This window comes from Sprattus sprattus (assembly GCF_963457725.1).
Source record: "Sprattus sprattus genome assembly, chromosome: 11".
In the NCBI taxonomy this organism is placed as follows: Eukaryota; Metazoa; Chordata; class Actinopteri; order Clupeiformes; family Clupeidae; genus Sprattus; species Sprattus sprattus.
This window is the reverse complement of record NC_137909.1, coordinates 27,777,557-27,797,438: the sequence shown is the minus strand read 5'-3', so window position 1 is coordinate 27,797,438 and position 19,882 is coordinate 27,777,557. Positions and strand designations below refer to the sequence as shown.

The 19,882-nt window shown below is 44.5% G+C and overlaps 2 protein-coding genes across 2 annotated transcripts in view; one reads left to right on the top strand and one right to left on the bottom strand.

Moving 5' to 3' along the window:
• Nucleotides 1–910: 910 nt before the first annotated feature.
• LOC308372568 (acidic leucine-rich nuclear phosphoprotein 32 family member D-like) lies at nucleotides 911–7,349 on the bottom strand. Its single transcript, XM_080847768.1, has 7 exons — nucleotides 7,245–7,349; nucleotides 4,235–4,384; nucleotides 4,007–4,129; nucleotides 3,475–3,676; nucleotides 3,150–3,274; nucleotides 1,756–1,801; nucleotides 911–1,603 (listed from the first exon to the last, which is right to left on the bottom strand). The coding sequence occupies exons 1-7, from the start codon at nucleotides 7,296–7,298 to the stop codon at nucleotides 1,515–1,517; spliced, it is 789 nt and encodes a 262-aa protein (XP_080703894.1). The 5' UTR covers nucleotides 7,299–7,349; the 3' UTR covers nucleotides 911–1,514.
• A 3,571-nt stretch (nucleotides 7,350–10,920) lies between these two features.
• The window catches only part of nox5 (NADPH oxidase, EF-hand calcium binding domain 5), a gene marked incomplete at both ends in the record, with an annotated part of 14,406 nt that continues 5,444 nt past the window's right edge, over nucleotides 10,921–19,882 (top strand). Inside the window, 9 exons of the mRNA XM_080846928.1 lie at nucleotides 10,921–11,040; nucleotides 12,383–12,537; nucleotides 13,805–14,011; nucleotides 16,524–16,764; nucleotides 17,185–17,338; nucleotides 18,001–18,179; nucleotides 18,526–18,708; nucleotides 19,118–19,250; nucleotides 19,432–19,571. Coding sequence (XP_080703054.1) covers nucleotides 10,921–11,040; nucleotides 12,383–12,537; nucleotides 13,805–14,011; nucleotides 16,524–16,764; nucleotides 17,185–17,338; nucleotides 18,001–18,179; nucleotides 18,526–18,708; nucleotides 19,118–19,250; nucleotides 19,432–19,571 — 1,512 coding nt within the window. The remainder of the gene's footprint in view (nucleotides 11,041–12,382; nucleotides 12,538–13,804; nucleotides 14,012–16,523; nucleotides 16,765–17,184; nucleotides 17,339–18,000; nucleotides 18,180–18,525; nucleotides 18,709–19,117; nucleotides 19,251–19,431; nucleotides 19,572–19,882) is intronic.

Below are 19,882 nucleotides of genomic sequence, written 5' to 3'. Positions count from 1 at the left end.
GTCGACATGCTATTTGCTGTTATTTATCCCAAACTGTCAAACACATCAATAGATCTGATCCAGTTGCAATGTATATGCTAATGATTAAAACTGGTTGAAGTTTTGTTGCCGTCAGCAGCAGCTGATCTGGTTCCATTGTACACTCTCCTGCGAAGACCACCCTAATTGGACACCTCTGCCCTCAATGGTCCATCTCTACTTGTCCCGTTGACTGAAGGGGAAGCCTCCTCTCAAGCAGACAGGACGCATCACAGCGGTGTTGCCATGGGATACCCGCTGTGGCACATGAGAGCGAGGAGAGAGACCAGTGAGAGAGGAGGGCGACCGAGGACTGGACAAATGTGCTGATCTGAATGTGGAGTCTAAATAAAATCACCAGAAATGAACTGCATATTATGTTCCTTATTAACTATGCCAGACCACCCTTTTCCTGCGTTACAAATTCTCACACACACACACACACACACACTTGACCACTAGGTGGCACCCTTCCTCTGTGCCTAGAGTTCTTGCTGTGTTTTGTCAGCTGGGGGAGCCATTGTTCTTGATGAAAAGGCCAAACCACCAGAAACATCCTCTCCAGCTCCAGCAGTCCGCCACCGTGCCAGAACTAGCCAGTAGAGACGGCTCCCTGGTCGCTGCCCGCCATCGAAACCCGCGCGGCGACGGGAGAGGAGGGGCGGCTGCTGTGACATGGTCTACTGGAAGTTAAAAAGCCACAACGACACGCAACGCCAGTGTCATTCCCCTGAGCAGCAGCGCAGGCGTAGAGACCGAAAGGGACACGACGATACCCAACATGGATTCACCATTTCAATTGAATATTTTATTATAGTTAAAATGTTACAGCTGGATAATGAAAAAAAAAAAAAAAAAAAAAAATGTCTACCATTATCAAAAGAGCATAGAAAAAAGTTTTGGTCACTATTTACAAAAAACCCCACACATGTAGACTCTTCAAGCACTGGTAAGAGGCAGATCTCTGATAATGGCAGACATTCAGAGGAAACATACAGGGCTCTTCAGCACACACACTCCAAACCCAGAGAGAGGGCAAGGCTGCACACACAACATACGACAGTAAAATAGTTTACTCTGTAAAATTAACAAACCACTGGAGGAAAAAAAAAAAAACAACAACAAAGGGCAGGCTGGTTATCAAAAAAGCAGTAGTCATCAAAATAGTCGGACATGCACTCAAAAGCTCTGGGTACAATTCTGTTCTCCGTGGTAAAAACATCTGGTTTACACATTTTTTTCAGCATCCATAGTAGCAAGAACAAATACTTTTAGTAAAGGAATGGCCTCCATTACAAAAGTATGCTTGTGGTTTGTGTGACAGAGTACAGGAAAACGGGGAAAAATAAAATAAAATGTAACTTAACTAAAATGTGCAACTGTAGAACATAGAGATCCACCTGTGACCTAAACCTGCACTCCTCTCCCCCCCGCCCCTCACGACCCAGCTCGTACGTCCGCTTAGAAAACACAAGAGTCATTTAAAAAGAGCAGGTCTAGTCTTCATCATCGTCGGAATCATCATCGTCGTCGTCATCCTCGCCTTCATCCGCAGGGGCTCGTTTCCTCTTCTCTCCCCGCTCATCTGCAACACACAGCACACAAACCTCAACTCACAGCACTCCTGGCGTTACACACACACACACACACCCAGCTCACAGCACTGCTGGCGTTACACACACACACACACACACCTCACAGCACTGCTGGCCTTACACACACCCCCACTCTACTTACCAAAGCCTTCCTTGCCATCTTTCAGTTCCTCCTCGTCCTCCTCCTCCTGTAAAGACAAACGTCTCACATTAGGAACAGTCCTGTGTGTGTGTGTGTGTGTGTGCTGAGACAGTAAGGAAAGAGCAGCCAGCATGAGCTGATCAACCAGGCATGCAGCCAAGTGAGCCAACATCAACCTGTAGCAGTCCGTGCACATGCAGACACCGCAGAGGGGTCTGCTCCTGACCACAGACAGCAATTACTTTAGCAAGCGTAAAATTGCATCAAATCACCGGTAAGTTTTGATCCAGAGTGTTGCTTGCAGTAAATATACATTTATCATATAAATATGTAAATATATATTTTATTTGTCATGGGGGCAAGGATATATTTAACAACATAAAGCTGGCATACGTCTACTTCCACGACAGGTTCAGACTGTGAATAATGCACATGTACCTACACAGGTTGAACAGACTTCTATATTTTTTTATCTGACACGTTCAAAGCATACATCCCAGCCCTGAGAAGACGAGTGGTCAATAGTAACCCACGGGATGACCAGCTACACCTAAATAGGCCTAACTCTTATGGCTAACCATATATGTGAAAGTCCTCTCTATGGCAGAGGTGGTGTAGACACAAACACACTCTGAAATCCACCTCTGCATTTAACCCATCCAGGGAAGTGACACACACACACACAGTGAAGTGAGGTTACACACTAACCCGGAGCAGTGAGTGATATCAAGTATATCTTATAATACATCAAGCCCGCTTTTAACGAATTGGAGAAGACAACGAACCCCAGTGACTTGGTGTGACTGCTCTAACCCGAATTCTAAACCTGATTGTTCAAATCCTTGATTGTGATTGGCTAAAAGCCGTTGTAAAATCCAGCATTACCTTACAATTTGACCTGATTACATTCCATATTACTGCGCAGCGAATGGCAAGGCATTCATATAGCGCATTTCATACCCAGTGTTCCATCTGGCTGTTGCGTTGCTTCAAGGGTTGCGTGGCAACGATTTATTTAGGAACTATAATTTTTAGTGGCGGAAGAATGACGGTTTATCATTAAACTATTGTTTCTTAAATTGAATTGTCTTTATTTATGAAACCATATAAAATATGTGTAGTAACAGGTTTAGAAAAGCAATAAGCCCCGCGAGTCCGTGCTTTGCGCTGATTTTAGAACAGGTAAGGGGGTTTAACGGCACTCCGCTTCGCGTCGTGCCTAACAACTCCCTTACCTGTTCTAAAATCAGCGCAAAGCACGGCCTCTTGGGGCTTATTGCTTAAATACATCAAGCCCGCTTTTAACGAATTGGAGAAGACAACGAACCCCAGTGACTTGGTGTGACTGCTGTAACCCGAAGCTAACATGATAGAGGAAGTTCCTCCAGTCCTACCTCTCCGCTTAAATCATCGTCCTCTTCTTCACCGCTCTCCTTATCATCCTCCTCTTCTTCTACATCCTCATCATCATCATCCTCTTCCCCTGGAGCTGCGTCTTCATCATAGTCCTCCTCCGTTCCTACAAGAACACACACACACACACACACACACACACACACACACACACATCGGGTAAGGAGCATTTCTTTACTGACAAGACACATGGTAGTACTCCAACACAGACACATCAAATGATGAGTTTTTGGAAACACGAGCGCGAACACTCCAGTCCTTGCGCCGAGTTCGGTACAAGGCAGCCGGTACTAATGTCAGACGCACCTTCGTCCTCATCATCATCTTCATCGTCATCCAGTCCCACGTACGCCTCTGCGTCCGAGTCAGGGGCCTCCTTGTCCTCTTTGTCGTACCCGTCAAGGAAGGTGAGCTGCGGTAGGAGTTTGAACACGTTCTCCCGGTAGTCGTTTAGGTTGGTGACCTCGCAGTTGAACAGGTCTAAGCTCTTCAGGCTTTCCAACTTTTTCTGCAAGGGGAAGGAGAGATATCCTTAAGTGGTTTGTGTATACAGAGAGACCAGGCAGCTTGTGGTGGACTACTGGCGGAGCGGGAGGAGGAGCCCCCTAACTAGAGGCGGTTGGGAAGGAGAAAACGCAGATTTTTATATGTTTTATGTGTATGTTTGATTCCCAACTCCTGTTGTCCCTTTTATTCACTTCTTTTTTCCTGCTGCTATGACACCTGAATTTCCCTAACGGGATTAATACAAGTTTATCTTATCTTATACATAATTTATCTCTTCCCCTCTCGCTGGCCCACCCTCTCTTGTTCACACACGCATGCCTGTGGGGCTCACCAGAGGTCCGATGGTGCTGAGGTCTTTCACTTTGTTTCCACTGAGGTTGAGGTGTGTGAGCGTCGGACATTTTTCTGACAGAACTTCCAGGCCCCCTGAGATTCGGTTGTCACTCAATTCAAGCTAAAAAAAAAAAATGAAGATAACAAACAATAAGTATATTTAACCAAACTATGACAAGATTTGATTATTTCACTTAAATATCTGCAGCCATTTCCATATACCAACCTTCTTGAGTTTATTTAATTTGGGCAAATTTGCAACTGATGTTAAGCCGACATTAATTGTGCTTAAAAACTCCAGTTCTTCAAAGTCATCTGTGAGGCCTTCGATTTTCCCCTCATTTGATCGACAGTTGTCGAGAACGAGCTCCTTGACCTGAAAGACAATAAGGACGCAGTTAGCATCAGCTCCCGCGTTCCAACCAGGCCGCATGCAGCCAACATCAACCTGTAGCAGTCCGTGCACATGCAGACACCGCATAGGGGTCTGCTCCTGACCACAGACAGCAATTACTTTAGCAAGCGTAAAATTGCATCAAATCACCAGTAAGGTTTGATCCAGAGTGTTGCTTGCAGTAAACTTTTGACAAACATGATTGTGACCTTAAATCTTTTTTTTGTCATGGGGGGGGGGGGGGGGGGGAATAAATCGAAAAACATAAAGCTAGTATATTTCTACTTTAACGACAGGTTCTGTCTGTGTGAATAATGCACATGTACCTACACAGGTTGAACAGTAACCTATAATTATCGTCTGACATGTTCATAGCATACATCCCAACCCTGACAAGACGAGTGGTCAATAGTAGTCCACGGGATGACCAGCTACACCTAAATAGGCCTAACTCTTATGGCTTACCGTAAATCAAGTATACTTTATAATCCATCAAGTACGATTTAAAGAATTCGAGATGACACCGAACCCAAGTGACTTGGTGTTACTGCTAGAATCCGGAGGAATTTTACAAATGTGTCCACAGCCACGCATGAAATATACATCGCTTGACCGTGGAGGCCACAAGGCCACTTCAGCTGAATGCATTTCTAAGACATCCAACCGTTCACATAAACCGCAAACTTGTTCCATGAACGTGCTTGCAATTGGAACAGGAGCACATACCGAGTCCGTGAGTCAAGGCCATGCATGCCTTTCTATAGACTCCAAGGTGACATGAATATCACGTCCCCGCTGATGCAATGCAGGCTGAATTAATTTAACGTTACACTCGATGCACAAAGTGTTCCTTTTACAGAACTGACATCCACCTTGACGTACTGTAAACATATAAATCAACGGTATGGCTCTCAAAACCCCGTTCTGTTCCGATACTACAACGATCACTGATATTTATAATTATTTATGGCAGTTATTGGAATGTGAACAACACGCATACAATGTGGCAAACCACAGAGGGCTTTCGTAGTGTCGCGTCTCAACCCCGTGCAACATTAGCTAACCATACGGTGGCTAAGGACAAGAGGGATTTTTGAAGATAGAGGTGGAGGGCAGCTGCCTTGACGTTACAGTTTTTACATAAACAATGACTAACTTCGATGTTTTCAACGAGATCATTTATGTAACGATACGACTTCGATTTTATGTGGGTACAGTTGGGCAAAATGGCCGACGACATCGATTCAGTGTCCATGAGACGTGTAAGTTAATAAGAACTGCGCATTTCTACACCATGGCTTGGTATCACCCATTCTATTCAAACGTCATAGTATGCCAAGTTGATTAACGTTGCCTCTCAAATATCACTTCGGTTTACAGCGCATCCATGCAACGCTAAGCGCGATCAAGCAAACACAATAGATGGACAGGGCTCTAACAACGCTGGCGCACAACAAAATAAATTGGGTGATTCGAACGAGTAAACTCCAGAAGGGCCTGCGATAAAAATCGACAATTAACGGGCAAACCACACTTTTCCTGACAACTAGATGGTCTTTGTTGGTTAATCAACCACTAAAATGGCGGCACGTAACGCAGCTCTGCATATGCTTGCTAGGACAAGGGTGCGAAAACGGTAACGCGCCGTATTTTCACTACAAAACATGGAATATTATCCAGCAACGGGAATGCTGAAGGCACTGGAGTTTGTGCACTTATCCAAAAACAAGCAGTTCCTGCTTGATGGACCACGCCGGAACATAACCGTCCGCCGAAACACACACATCAGTGCAGCTTAACCTGATCTCATTCACGAGGGACACGCCACATAAAGCAGGCTGTGATAGTAAACGGAAAGACGGGAGTCGGCGTCTTGGACAACATAGGGTTGTAGCAGTAAAAACATGGATTTTAAGACTGAAATTATGCATTAAATCAAAAGTTAGATTAAGTAATCTGGTTAACGATACCACACAAAATAATGCAATTAACTTTTTTAATTTAAGAAAAAAAAAATCAAGTTTAAAACATGTCCTTATGGGTGATATGTGAATAAAAAACATCCCGGAACCCAAGATCATGTTCTAGTGCTGCGTATGTTGTTAACCGTAAAACTGTGGCTTCGTTATTAAGTTATACCCTACCGTTAAGTGAAATTATAACATGAAGGTGCTCCACTGGCTTTATCGCTGTTAAGGCGTTCTGCACACCGAGCCACCAACGTACAAGTTAGGCTAGGGTTAACTATCTTTACAAGAAAGCTAGCTATAGCTAAACGGACTAGCTAGCGTTAGCTTACTTGGCTAACGTTATACCATCCAACGTTGTATTGCAGACCAAATTTAACGTTACATTAGCTACATCAAAGGTAGACACGTAAGTGGAATGCTGATGCAAGTCGTAACGAATGGCTACACTTTTGCACCACTGGATTAATTCAAGAGAATAATTAAAGGGAATGACCAAATTCTTGCTGTTCGTACAGTTATGTATGCTAAATGAAAAGGGCGCGCACGAGATTAAAGTTACAAACATGGCTCCACACTGATACCCTTGTTTACTTCCAGTTACGTTATGGTGCTCACTACTGCAATCGCTGCATTTCCAGAGCCAAAATGCATATTACTTGTTCTGGAAGATCAAAAGAGTGATGTCAAATGCCGCTCTGGGTCTAGGGCAATTCTTGAACAAATGACACACTATAGCCGACAACATTTAAAGTCCATTCAAGAACGTGCCACATCAACTTCGTTACTGTGCGCCTTTAACCCAGATCAAGGGCAGTATCACGACACATGCTGTCTTACATGACAAATTTAAAACAATGGAAAGGTTATCTTACATCAGATGGTGTCCGATTCCGCAATTCTAAATGAATTCTTTTCTTCATATCCATTTCGGCTTCAGTTTATCGATCAAGAAATACAAGAACACTTGGACATGCAAAGCGCTATTCAGGATACCGCCTCTCAGACACAATTCACACACTACCTTGATCAGTTTGCAGGGCGGGACAGGACGTGAGATTGTCGTCTCGTTGAGCCAATCAATAGACCGGGATATGCACATTAAGTACTTGCGGACGCCCAACCTCCATACTGAACCAATCATTCAACAAGGCGGGGCTGGTATATTCGTTTGGTTGAGAAAGGAAAGAGTGTGCGACCAAGTCAAGTTCGATTATCATTATTTATTAAACATATAACCTCATAGAAAGTATATTCCTTTTAGTTGAAAGGACACGACTGGGGGGTAAACATCACTTGTAACATGAATTTAGGGTACATCACTGAGCACGAACGTTCACGTAAGCATACGTTAGTTATTTCAATAGTTAGGTAAACACTAAATTAACAACACAGAAAGTAAGTTGAACTATGGCCTTAAGACGTTCAGTTGACATAATAACCTGACACGGTTACTTCTATTAGCAAATAATCGCAAAACGAGAATTTAAGAAAACAATTCAGTCATGCTATTACTTTGAACCGCATCAGCCCCCAGCGTTATAATAAAATGATTCTGCTTAACGTACATTATATGGCGAAGTAAAGAGAAAAACTGGGAAATGACCGTGTGTAATATCTCGTGTTCAAAAGTGCAACAAGCTATAAAACATTTTCTCGAAAAGTTTCGATCAAGTACACGTGTTCATTAAAAGTGATGACAATCCCCCTCGGCAAGCAGCTCTCCTAACAACGAACGGGACGGACTAACCAACTCCTCCTCAACAACGTGGGCAGACAGCAGATTGCTGCACTAGATTACATCTCAGCTATGTTGTTCGCGGCAACAAGCTTTTAGAGTTCGACATATTTTTTCCATCCAGATTGACACCAGTTTAAACAAATAAAACGAGAAATGGACTCACCGAAACCCTGACGTCACATAATGTAACCAATGAAAATACAAGTAATGGTCCCACCCCCCGTACTTCCGTTACCAATTAAAAAGTTCCAGCTAAGATGGAGAAGACACATCATCTGATCTTATATACACAGGCGCCATTTTGTTAAGTCTATGTAACGCACTTTAAAGGAAACACATTTAACGCCTGTTAAATGTATTGAATAAATGAATAAACATTACCCATCATTCAGGCCACTGATGTGAACTCCGCTGCCACTAGCAGGCACGGGAATTGAGAATCGTCTACCCACAGAGACATTTGCCTGACACCTTGGGTTACATAAGCGCCCCGCTTGGTACTGTGGCTCAAAGACCGCATTTGCAAGGCGTTTCATTATTTCAAATTTTCTGTTAATGTAGATACATAATAGCCATTGCAGCGAAATACCGTCTTCGACTGTCGTTGTATAAGCGATTCCCGCCCGCGCCTGCAGGTTTATAGAGAGCCATTGCACGCTCTTCAGTCGTGGCGAGGACCCTTTTCCGCTGGGTGTGTTTCGTTGGCTGCATAGCGAACAAATTTGTTGCACAGTGCTGCAGCTGCCACAATCGGCGAACTGCGTCCTTGATTTGCGCAGGTTTAGTGTATACATAGCGCAGCTCGTAGAACAGGCAATTGTGTTTCTGGTGGTGCTTTCCTACCATGATTCAGATTTCTGTCCAGCTAAGATTAAACAATTTGTGGTTCATTCGGTTTAAGTTAATGTTACATTTTGGCGTGTCAACAGTTATAGCACTATCACTAAAATATACTTTTATTGTATGACTTGGCTGCAGTAAAAACTGATTACACGAAAATGAGGGCTTTGCAAATGCCATGGATTCAACAGCCGACGAAAGAACTATTTAATATAAACGTGTGTTCGTAGGCCTACTACCAAATGATGTGGCATCTACTTTAGTCAATACACCGAAAATATGAAAGGATTTTTCCCCACCTAGAAAGTTGTGACATTACACCACCTAGTGGCTGAATGGACATTTATGAAATCCAACGGTGTTCAGAATATTTAACCTCCTCAAAATAATTAAAATGCATGCAAAATCCGAGAGAAACTTGGGGTAAATGGGGTGAAATCCGTGCTGTTTCTTTTATAATTATGTAAGACTATATGAAATGACTGTGACAAAGATTTGTACTTCAGCAGGAGTCAGTAGTCCTTGTGTCCTGTGTTGTTCTGCTGTGATTTGACTGCAGAAATAACGCAGGCAATTAAGTCACATATCCTTTTATTTTTTTTTATTTTCCTTTTAGAATAAAGTTATCAGATCATGTACGCAAGAGATATTAAAATATTTGAAAACCGCCTTTACCCACAAACATCAGGAATGGAGTTTATATCTTCATTTGATCCTGAATTTGGCCCGTAAAAACGTAAAGTTGTAATATAAATTCTAAAGGCTGAAGAGTGTGATTTCATCCTCCTGAATGGGAGAGAAGAAAGACTTTATTCATATAGCACATTTCATACAAGAGTTGCAATTCAAAGTGCTTTACATAAAATCAATAAAAGCAAGCAACAGGAGCAATACTTGGAGTAAAAGATAAATAAAAATGATCAACATCGTATCAGAACCCGGTGTTCTGATAGGCTACTTGGATTACTAAAATCATGATAAAACGAATACAAGTCATGAATCCTTCAAACAGTTTAAAAATTGTAAAAAATAGTGTAAGTTACAGAGAAATAACTTTTGCCAGATACATTTAATAAAATGCTTTGGTAAAAAGATAGGTTTTAAGCTGCCTTTTAAAGATGCGTTCCTGTGTTCAGTTCGTCTGCACAGTGGGAAGTGTGGTTGTCAGGGCCAGCTGCTCCAGGCTCCTCTTTCAAGCCTGTTTGGAGAGACAGGCAGACAGGCGTATCTGGAGAGCCCCATGCAGGGAGGTAGCACTCACTCGATTACAGAATCACTTTACTTACACACATAGAGAGGAACGGGAAAGTCTCGTCTAAACGTATCTCAAGAAGTCTGGTGAGCGTAAGGGACCCGAGGGAGTGGAGATCATTTTCATAGGTAAATGTATTGTTTCTTTTTTGGGATTGTGCATCTTGGTGGTTCTGTCTGTGGATTACTTTGATCAAAGGCCAGATTATCCAACTGTTTGCCAGTAGGATTGTATGAATTCATGAATATGAACAGAGTCAGGCCATTGTATGTACAATATTGAATACTTGCATCACATCACAAGAAAATGTCAGCCTATGTTTTATATGTGATATGAGTTACTGTCCCATACAGCCAAAGATACATGGGAGATGAGACGTATGCCATATGTTGATTGCTACAGCTCTGCCACTGTAGAGAAGCTGTGGGGACTACATGTGACTAATGCTCCTCTTTGTGCTTGTGGTCTCCAGTGGTGTAGTCCAGGGTATATGCGGGTATACGGAGTATACCCATTTATTTCTAAGTCAACATTGCGTATACCCACTTCTCAACACAGGGCGTTTATCCTGTGCTGTATGGGCTGCTTAAAAGAATTGAAAAATTAAGAGTATACCCACTTCTCCACCAGGGACCACTACACCACTGGTGGTCTGTGTCCACTGACTGTTTTGCTCTGTCTGTTGACTGCTTCCAGACACTCTAGCCACTCATGTACTATGAGTCTGGATGAAGATGCTCGCTGGCTGGAGTGGGTCACCAAACAGTTTGAGAGTATTGCTGGCGATGGCAAAGAGATTGACTTGGACGAGTTTAAAACGGCGCTCAAAGTTAAAGAGGTGACTGCCAGCCCACCAAACACGATTATCAACCCCATTTACAATTACATGTATTCATTTAGCAGATGCTTTTATCCAAAGCGACTTACAAGGATGTATACATATTTTCACTTATGGCACACTGCACATCAGGAGCAATTAAGGGGTTCAGTGTCTTGCTCAAGGACATTTCAACAGGGAATCGAACTAGCAACCTTCTGATTACTAAACGACTTCTCTACCGCCTGTACCACTAGCACCCTGGGCCAGTGAAGCAGCCAGAGCATGCACACACTTCTACACACTACACACACACTACTACACTCTACACACACACTACTACACACTACACACACACTACTACACTCTACGCACACACTACTACACACTACACACACACTACTACACACTACACACACACTACTACACTCTACACACACACTACTATACTCTACACACACACTACTACACACTACACACACACTACTACACTCTACACACACACACACAACTACACTCTACACACACACTACTACACTCTACACACACACTTCTACACACTACACACACACTACTACACTCTACACACACACTTCTACACACTACACACACACTACTACACTCTTCATACACACTACTACACTCTACACACACACTACTACACTCTACACACACACTACTACACTCTACACACACACTACTACACTCTTCATACACACTACTACACTCTACACACACACTACTACACTCTACACACACACACACACACACTACACTCTACACACACACACACACTACACTCTACACACACACACACACTACACTCTACACACACACTTCTACACACTACACACACACTACTACACTCTACACACACACTACTACACTCTACACACACACACACACTACACTCTACACACACACTTCTACACACTACACACACACTACTACACTCTACACACACACTACTACACTCTACACACACACTTCTACACACTACACACACACTACTACACTCTACACACACACTACTACACTCTACACACACACTACTACACACTACACACACACACACACTACACTCTACACACACTACTACACTACACTCTACACACACACTTCTACACACTACACACACACTACTACACTCTACACACACACTTCTACACACTACACACACACTACTACACTCTACACACACACTACTACACTCTACACACACACTACTACACACTACACACACACTACTACACTCTTCATACACACTTGCACCCTGGGCCAGCGGAGCAGCCAGAGCAGGCATGCTGTGGGATGTTGTTTACAGATGTTTGTTTGTTTGTTGTTTGTTGTTTTCGTGGCGCAGTCCTTCTTTGCAGAGAGGTTTTTTGCTCTCTTTGACTCGGATGGCAGCAGCTCCATCAGTCTGGATGAGCTGCTGGGGGCCCTCGACCTCCTCATCAACGGCACTGAGACGGACAAGCTGCGCTTCCTGTTCCAGGTTTACGACGTGGATGGTGAGTGTCTGACCCTAACTCGAACCCTAACCCTCAAATTTGTCGAAGATGCCTCCCTTTCAGAACGAAAATATACAAGAGGATAGCTTTCCTGGCACCACTAGCTATCATCTGGATGGGGTGTTAGAGAAATTAACACCAAATCTCAAGACGGAGAAAGCCATTCAGGGTTACGTCACGACTTAGAAACAGGTGCAACATCTGGATCAGACCCGAGAGGCAAAAAGCGGAAAGAAAGTGGATTCGATGGTTACGTACCATAGATCCCTTAGGTTTAAACAAAAAATATTAATAAAACGTAAGAGGGGTATTGGATATCACTGGACCGACAAATCTCCTGGTAAAAACATATTTATTCACTGGAAAGTTTATTCAGATGAAGTGGAGTTTGCCATATGGTGTAAGTATTTTTTACCTTGTAGCACTTATTGAAGGCACTTTTACAAATTGTATACATATATGAAAAGGTTTTAATTATTTAAATATTTATTCTCTTAATTAATACCTACCATATGTGCTAGATTGGGTCTCCACTTCACAAAATTACAATGAAATATATTCTTAAAAATAAAAAAAATGAAAAATACTTACCTGGTGAAATCAGGAGATAGGGCGAGTTCCGAAGTAGAATCCGAGGTGGTTCGGCAAGGTCCTGAAAAAAAGGGAAAGAAACCAAGAAAATGAAAATGTAACATTATAAAATAAGGATCTTGCACAATATTACCTCCTGCCACCCCTCCCCTCTCTAATTGGATCTGCTTGATTTTGAATGTTTAAAAATGTTTTATCATGTCTTTTCTCTTCTTTTTTATCCCAACAAGGGATATTATTATTATTATTATTATTGTAAGAATTTAAATCTGACCTGTGCCAGGGACTATCCCACACAGTAATGCGTGGGGATTTCCCATAACCTAACCCCAGCCCTAGTTTAGTGTCTGACCCTAACTATAACCCTTACCCCAATCCGAAACCCCATCTGAGTGTGATGATCCTGTCATGGAATTTCTTAATCTAATCACCATAATCACATGGCATACACATAATCACAATATTTTACCTTATAACCATTATCACATTGCATATAAATAATCACAATATTTCACTTAATAAACATAATCGCATTGCATATTAATAATCACACTACTTTACTTTATAACCATAATCACGTTGCATATAAATGATCACAATATTTTACCTAATCACCATATTCTCATTGCATATATATATACACTATTTTCTCCTGATGGATTATTTCCCCGATCAGGCAGCGGTTCCATCGACCCTGACGAGCTTCGGACGGTGCTGAAGTCGTGTCTGAGAGAGAGCGCCATCTCTCTGCCGGATGAGAAGCTGGACGACCTGACGCTTGCTCTGTTCGAGTCGGCCGATAAGGACAACAGCGGCTTCATCACATTCGAGGAGCTGAAGGCTGAGCTGGAGACCTTCCCGGAAGTCATGGAGAACCTCACCATCAGGTCAGCACACAGCTACAGTCACACAGCTACAGTCACACATGAAGTCACGGAGAACCTCACCGTCAGGTCAGCACACAGCGACAGTCACACAGCTACAGTCATACAGCTACAGTCACACAGCTACAGTCACACAGCTACAGTCACACATGAAGTCACGGAGAACCTCACCGTCAGGTCAGCACACAGCGACAGTCACACAGCTACAGTCACACACAGAGAACCTCAGCATCAGGTCAGCACACAGCTACAGTCACACAGCTACAGTCACACACAGAGAACCTCAGCATCAGGTCAGCACACAGCTACAGTCACACAGCTACAGTCACACAGCTACAGTCACACAGCTAAAGTCACACATGGAGTCATGGAAAACCTCACCATCAGGTCAGCACACAGCTACAGTCACACAGCTACAGTCACACAGCTAAAGTCACAAATGAAGTCATGGAGAACCTCACCATCAGGTCAGCACACAGCTACAGTCACACAGCTACAGTCACACACAGAGAACCTCAGCATCAGGTCAGCACACAGCTACAGTCACACAGCTACAGTCACACAGCTACAGTCACACAGCTAAAGTCACACATGGAGTCATGGAAAACCTCACCATCAGGTCAGCACACAGCTACAGTCACACAGCTACAGTCACACAGCTAAAGTCACAAATGAAGTCATGGAGAACCTCACCATCAGGTCAGCACACAGCTACAGTCACACAGCTACAGTCACACACAGAGAACCTCAGCATCAGGTCAGCACACAGCTACAGTCACACAGCTACTGTCACACATGAAGTCATGGAGAACCTCACCGTCAGGTCAGCACACAGCTACAGTCACACAGCTACAGTCACACACAGAGAACCTCAGCATCAGGTCAGCACACAGCTACAGTCACACAGCTACTGTCACACATGAAGTCATGGAGAACCTCACCATCAGCTCAGCACACAGCTGCAGTCACACATGGAGAACCTCACCATCAGGTCAGCACACAGCTACAGTCACACAGCTACAGTCACACAGCTACAGTCGCACATGAAGTCATGGAGAACCTCACCATCAGGTCAGCACACAGCTACAGTCACACATGGCAGGCAGTGAAAGAGTCCCACTCTCAAAGGGCCTTTTCTGTTGGATATCAAGGACACCACCCCGACCTCCACTGATGCCACTCCAGAGGATACCCCACGTCACTGAGTGTAGCATGATACTGCCCTGATGCCACTCTAGAGGGCATCCTACTTCACTGAGTAAAGAATGATACTTCAGTTCCCAACGAGGAGAATGTCCTCACAATTAACATTTTATTTTAACAACAGTCTTTATTTATTGGCTAGAGACCCCCCAACACACTGATATATAAATGTCCCTTGGTCCTGTTTGACATGATACCATAGAGCTCTCTGTCTGTTTGACATGATACCATAGAGCTCTCTGTCTGTTTGACATGATACCATAGAGCTCTCTGTCTGTTTGACATGATACCATAGAGCTCTCTGTCTGTTTGACATGATACCATAGAGCTCTCTGTCTGTTTGACATGATACCATAGAGCTCTCTGTCTGTTTGACATGATACCATAGAGCTCTCTGGCAAGCCCAGTCTCACAGAGACACACACACTAACAGAGACACACACACTCACAGAAACACACACACTCACAGAGACACACACATGTTTCATTTGGTCTGTGTTCTCTCTGCTTCATGTCAGCTTTCAAACGCTCCTTCAAGGCTGATTGTGTCTGAGTGAGCATCCCTGCGTGATGACTGCTGCTGCTCCCTCTGTCCTTACCTGTCCGCTGTGTGTGTTTCCTGTCCTTACCTGCCCATGGTGTGTTTTCTGCCCTTACCTGTGTGTGTTTTCTGTCCTCACCTGCCCGCTGTGTGTGTTTTCTGTCCTTACCTGTGTGTGTCTTCTGTCCGAACCTGTGTGTGTTTTCTGTCCTTACCTGTGTGTGTTTTCTGTTCCTATCTGTGTGTGTTTTCTGTCCTTACCTGTGTGTGTTTTCTGTCCCTACCTGTGTGTGTGTTTTCTGTCCTTACCTGTGTCTGTTTTCTGCCCTTACCTGCCTGCTGTGTGTGTTTCCTGTCCTCACCTGCCCGCTGTGTCTGTTTTCTGTCCGTACCTGTGTGTTTTCTGTCCTTACCTGTGTCTGTTTTCTGTCCGTACCTGTGTGTTTTCTGTCCTTACCTGTGTCTGTTTTCTGTCCTTACCTGTGTGTGTCTTCTGTCCTTACCTGTGTGTGTTTTCTGTCCCTACCTGTGTGTGTTTTCTGTCCCTACCTGTGTGTGTTTTCTGTCCTTACCTGTGTGTGTCTTCTGTCCTTACCTGTGTGTGTTTTCTGTCCCTACCTGTGTGTGTTTTCTGTCCCTACCTGTGTGTGTTTTCTGTCCTTACCTGTGTGTGTCTTCTGTCCTTACCTGTGTGTGTTTTCTGTCCCTACCTGTGTGTGTTTTCTGTCCTTACCTGCCCGCTGTGTGTTTTTACCGGTCAAACTCCTGCAGTGCAGCTAACTGGCTGAAGCCCCCTAACGTGGAGAAGCAGAGGGGTCGGCACACGCCGCGCTACCTGACGCGAGCCTACTGGCAGAACAACAGCCGCAAGCTGCTCTTCCTGTGCGCCTACGCCAGCCTCAACCTGACGCTGTTCCTGATGGCCACACTGCAGAACACGTCGGGAGGGTTCTGCTTCATGGTAGCCAAGGGATGCGGACAGTGCCTCAACCTGAACTGCACCTTCGTCATGGTGAGCGCGCTACACGCATTGTCGTCATGGTGAGCCTGTCACACACATAAACATGTGGTTGCCGTGGTGAACATGGCCTCCAAAGGACGTAAATGTGGTGAAGTGCTGCTGTCATGTCTGTGATGGGACTTTGTCCTCTGTTTGTCTATGAAATCAGATTTTTCAATGTATGTAAATGTGTATTTTTGTGTATGTGTGATGTCTGTGTGTTTTTGTTTATGTGGGGTTTGAGTGTGTGTGTACGTGTGTGTGTGTATGTGTGTGTGTGTGTGTGTGTGTGTGTGTGCCTGTGTTTGTGTGCCTGTGTTTGTGTGTGTGTGTGTTGTGTGTGTGTGTGCGTGTGTGTGTGTGTATGTGTGTATGTGTGTGTGCCTGCGTGTGTGTGTGTGTGTGTGTGTGTGTGTGTGTGTGTGTGTTCAGATCCTCATGCTTAGGCGTTGTCTAACATGGCTCCGCGCCACCTGGGTGGTCCGTGTGCTGCCACTGGACCAGAACATTCTGCTGCACCAGATCGTGGGCTACGCCATCTTCTTCTTCAGCCTCGTGCACACCACCGCACACGTCATGAACTTTGGTATGACTTACATGCACACTCACACACACTCACACACACACACCACATACACACACACACACACACTCACTCACACACAGCACACGTCATGAACTACACTGACACACACACACTTACACACAGACACACACACAGACACACATATACACATCTTAACTACACACACAGACACAAACATTTACACACACACTTACACACGTACACCACACACACATATCTACATCACACACAAACACATCACAGTACATCTCTCATATCTGCAATAATGACCAAAACAATCAGCCTAATTCAGCTTAACACTGTGAATCTGTGAATCTCTCTTCCCCCATTTGCTTAAATGTTACTGGGTCAGACAAAACTAGACCAGTGTCGTGCCCACTACATATGAGAATACACAAAGGCATATGCAGAACCTCACTCGTTTTTTAATCACAGGTTATTCGAAATCATACCATTCTTGTAAGTCAAGAAACAGTTTTTACTTTTTGACAACAAAATTCCCTACCTCCCCTTCAAGTTGAAACTTTAGGGATGATTAGACATGATGATGCTGGATTTGACTTAAAGCACAGCCGGTAAATTTTACCATTGTAGTCCCAGATCCCATCTCAGCTTGTCTCACGTGCGCCCCCTACTGGTGTTACTGTGTCTGGCACTTCTAGCACACCTCTCCCAGAGCAGCGGCAGCACGTTCAGGATGTGGGAGTACCTGCTGACCACGCGGCCTGGGATTGGCTGGGTCCACGGATCCGCCTCCGTCACCGGCATCTTGGTCCAGCTCATCATCGGCCTTATGGTCGTGTGCTCCAGCACGTTCGTGCGCCGCAGCGGCCATTTTGAGGTCAGACCCAAACGCAACGAGTCTCATACAGACACTTGTACATGCTGTGTGTGTGTGTGTGTGTGTGGGCCTGCATGTGTGTGTGTGTGTGTGTGTGTGTGTGTATGTGTGTGTGTGGGCCTGCATGTGTGTGTGTGTGTGTGTGTGTGTGTGTGTGTTTGCGTGTGTGTGTGTGCATGTGTGTGTGTGTGTGTGTGTGTGTGTGGGCCTGCGTGTGTGTGTGTGTGTGTGTGTGTGTGTGTGTGTGTGTGTATGTGTTTGCGTGTTTGCGTGTGTGTGTGTGCATGTGTGTGTGTGTGTGTGACCAGTGACCTGTGACCAGTGTGTAACAGCCAGGTGTCTGCAGGTGTTCTACTTGTCCCACCTGTCCTACGTGTTGGTGTGGGTGCTGCTCATTGTTCACTGTGCCAACTTCTGGAAGTGGTTTGTGGTGCCCGGAGTGGTCTTCCTGCTGGAGAAGATTGTGGGCATCGCTGTGTCCCGTATGGGGGGACTCTACATTGTTGAGGTCAACTTACTGCCATCCAAGGTGCTGTGCTCGTCTTCTCTTGTCTGTCCTTATCCAAGCTGCTGTGCTCGTCTTCTACTGTCTGTCTTTATGCAAGATGCTGTGCTCGTCTTCTCTTGTCTGTCCTTATCCAAGATGCTGTGCTCGTCTTTTACTGTCTGTCCTTATCCAAGATGCTGTGCTCGTCTTCTAATGTCTGTCTTTATCCAAGGTGCTGTGCTCGTCTTCTTCTGTCTGTCTTTATCCAGGGTGCTGTGCTCATCTTATACTGTCTGTCCTTATCCAAGCTGCTGTGCTCGTCTCCTACTGTCTGTCCTTATCCAAGTTGCGGTGCTCGTCTTCTACTGTCTGTCTTCAATGTGAATGTGCTTGTTTCTGCACATACTGTACCTGACTGTAGTCATGTGGTCTGTTTTTATGGGACATCCAGGTCACCCATCTTGTGATCAAGCGCCCACCTTTTTTCCATTTTAAACCTGGAGACTACGTCTACATCAACATTCCAGCCATCGCCAAATACGAGTGGCACCCCTTCACCATCAGCAGTGCCCCCGAGCAGCAGGGTGGGGATCGGCTTTCCTTTAAACACAAACTTAACACTCAACACACACTTACCACACAGCACTCAACACACACTTACCACACAGCACTCAACATTGACATTAATGAATAGTTCAGCTCTTAACCCTATCGTATGTCAATGATTCAATTGTTGAACTTCAGCTCCATGTCTTTGTTCTTCAGACACCATTTGGCTCCATGTGCGCTCGATGGGCCAGTGGACCAATCGGCTCTATGAGTTCTTCAGACAACCGGACCTCCAGGCGGTCAGCACCAAGAGGCTCACTACCAGTCTTAGGAACCGGCAGAGCCAGCGGACACAGGTCTCTCTATGTGACACCCTTAACACTAGTCACGTCACAGATCTCTCTCTATGTGACACCCTTAACACTCGTCATGTCACAGGTCTCTCTATGTGACACCCTTAACACTCTTCATGTCACAGATCTCTCCTCAACACCAGTCACATCAGTCAGTAACATTAGTCAGTCACAGCAGTTAGTCACATCAGTCAGTCACACCAGTCAGTCACATCCTCTATCTGCTCCTTTCTGACTAAACTAAACAGGCTTACATACACCCATACTTACTGTACATAGTTTAAACACATTATTATGACAGGCAAACACATGGT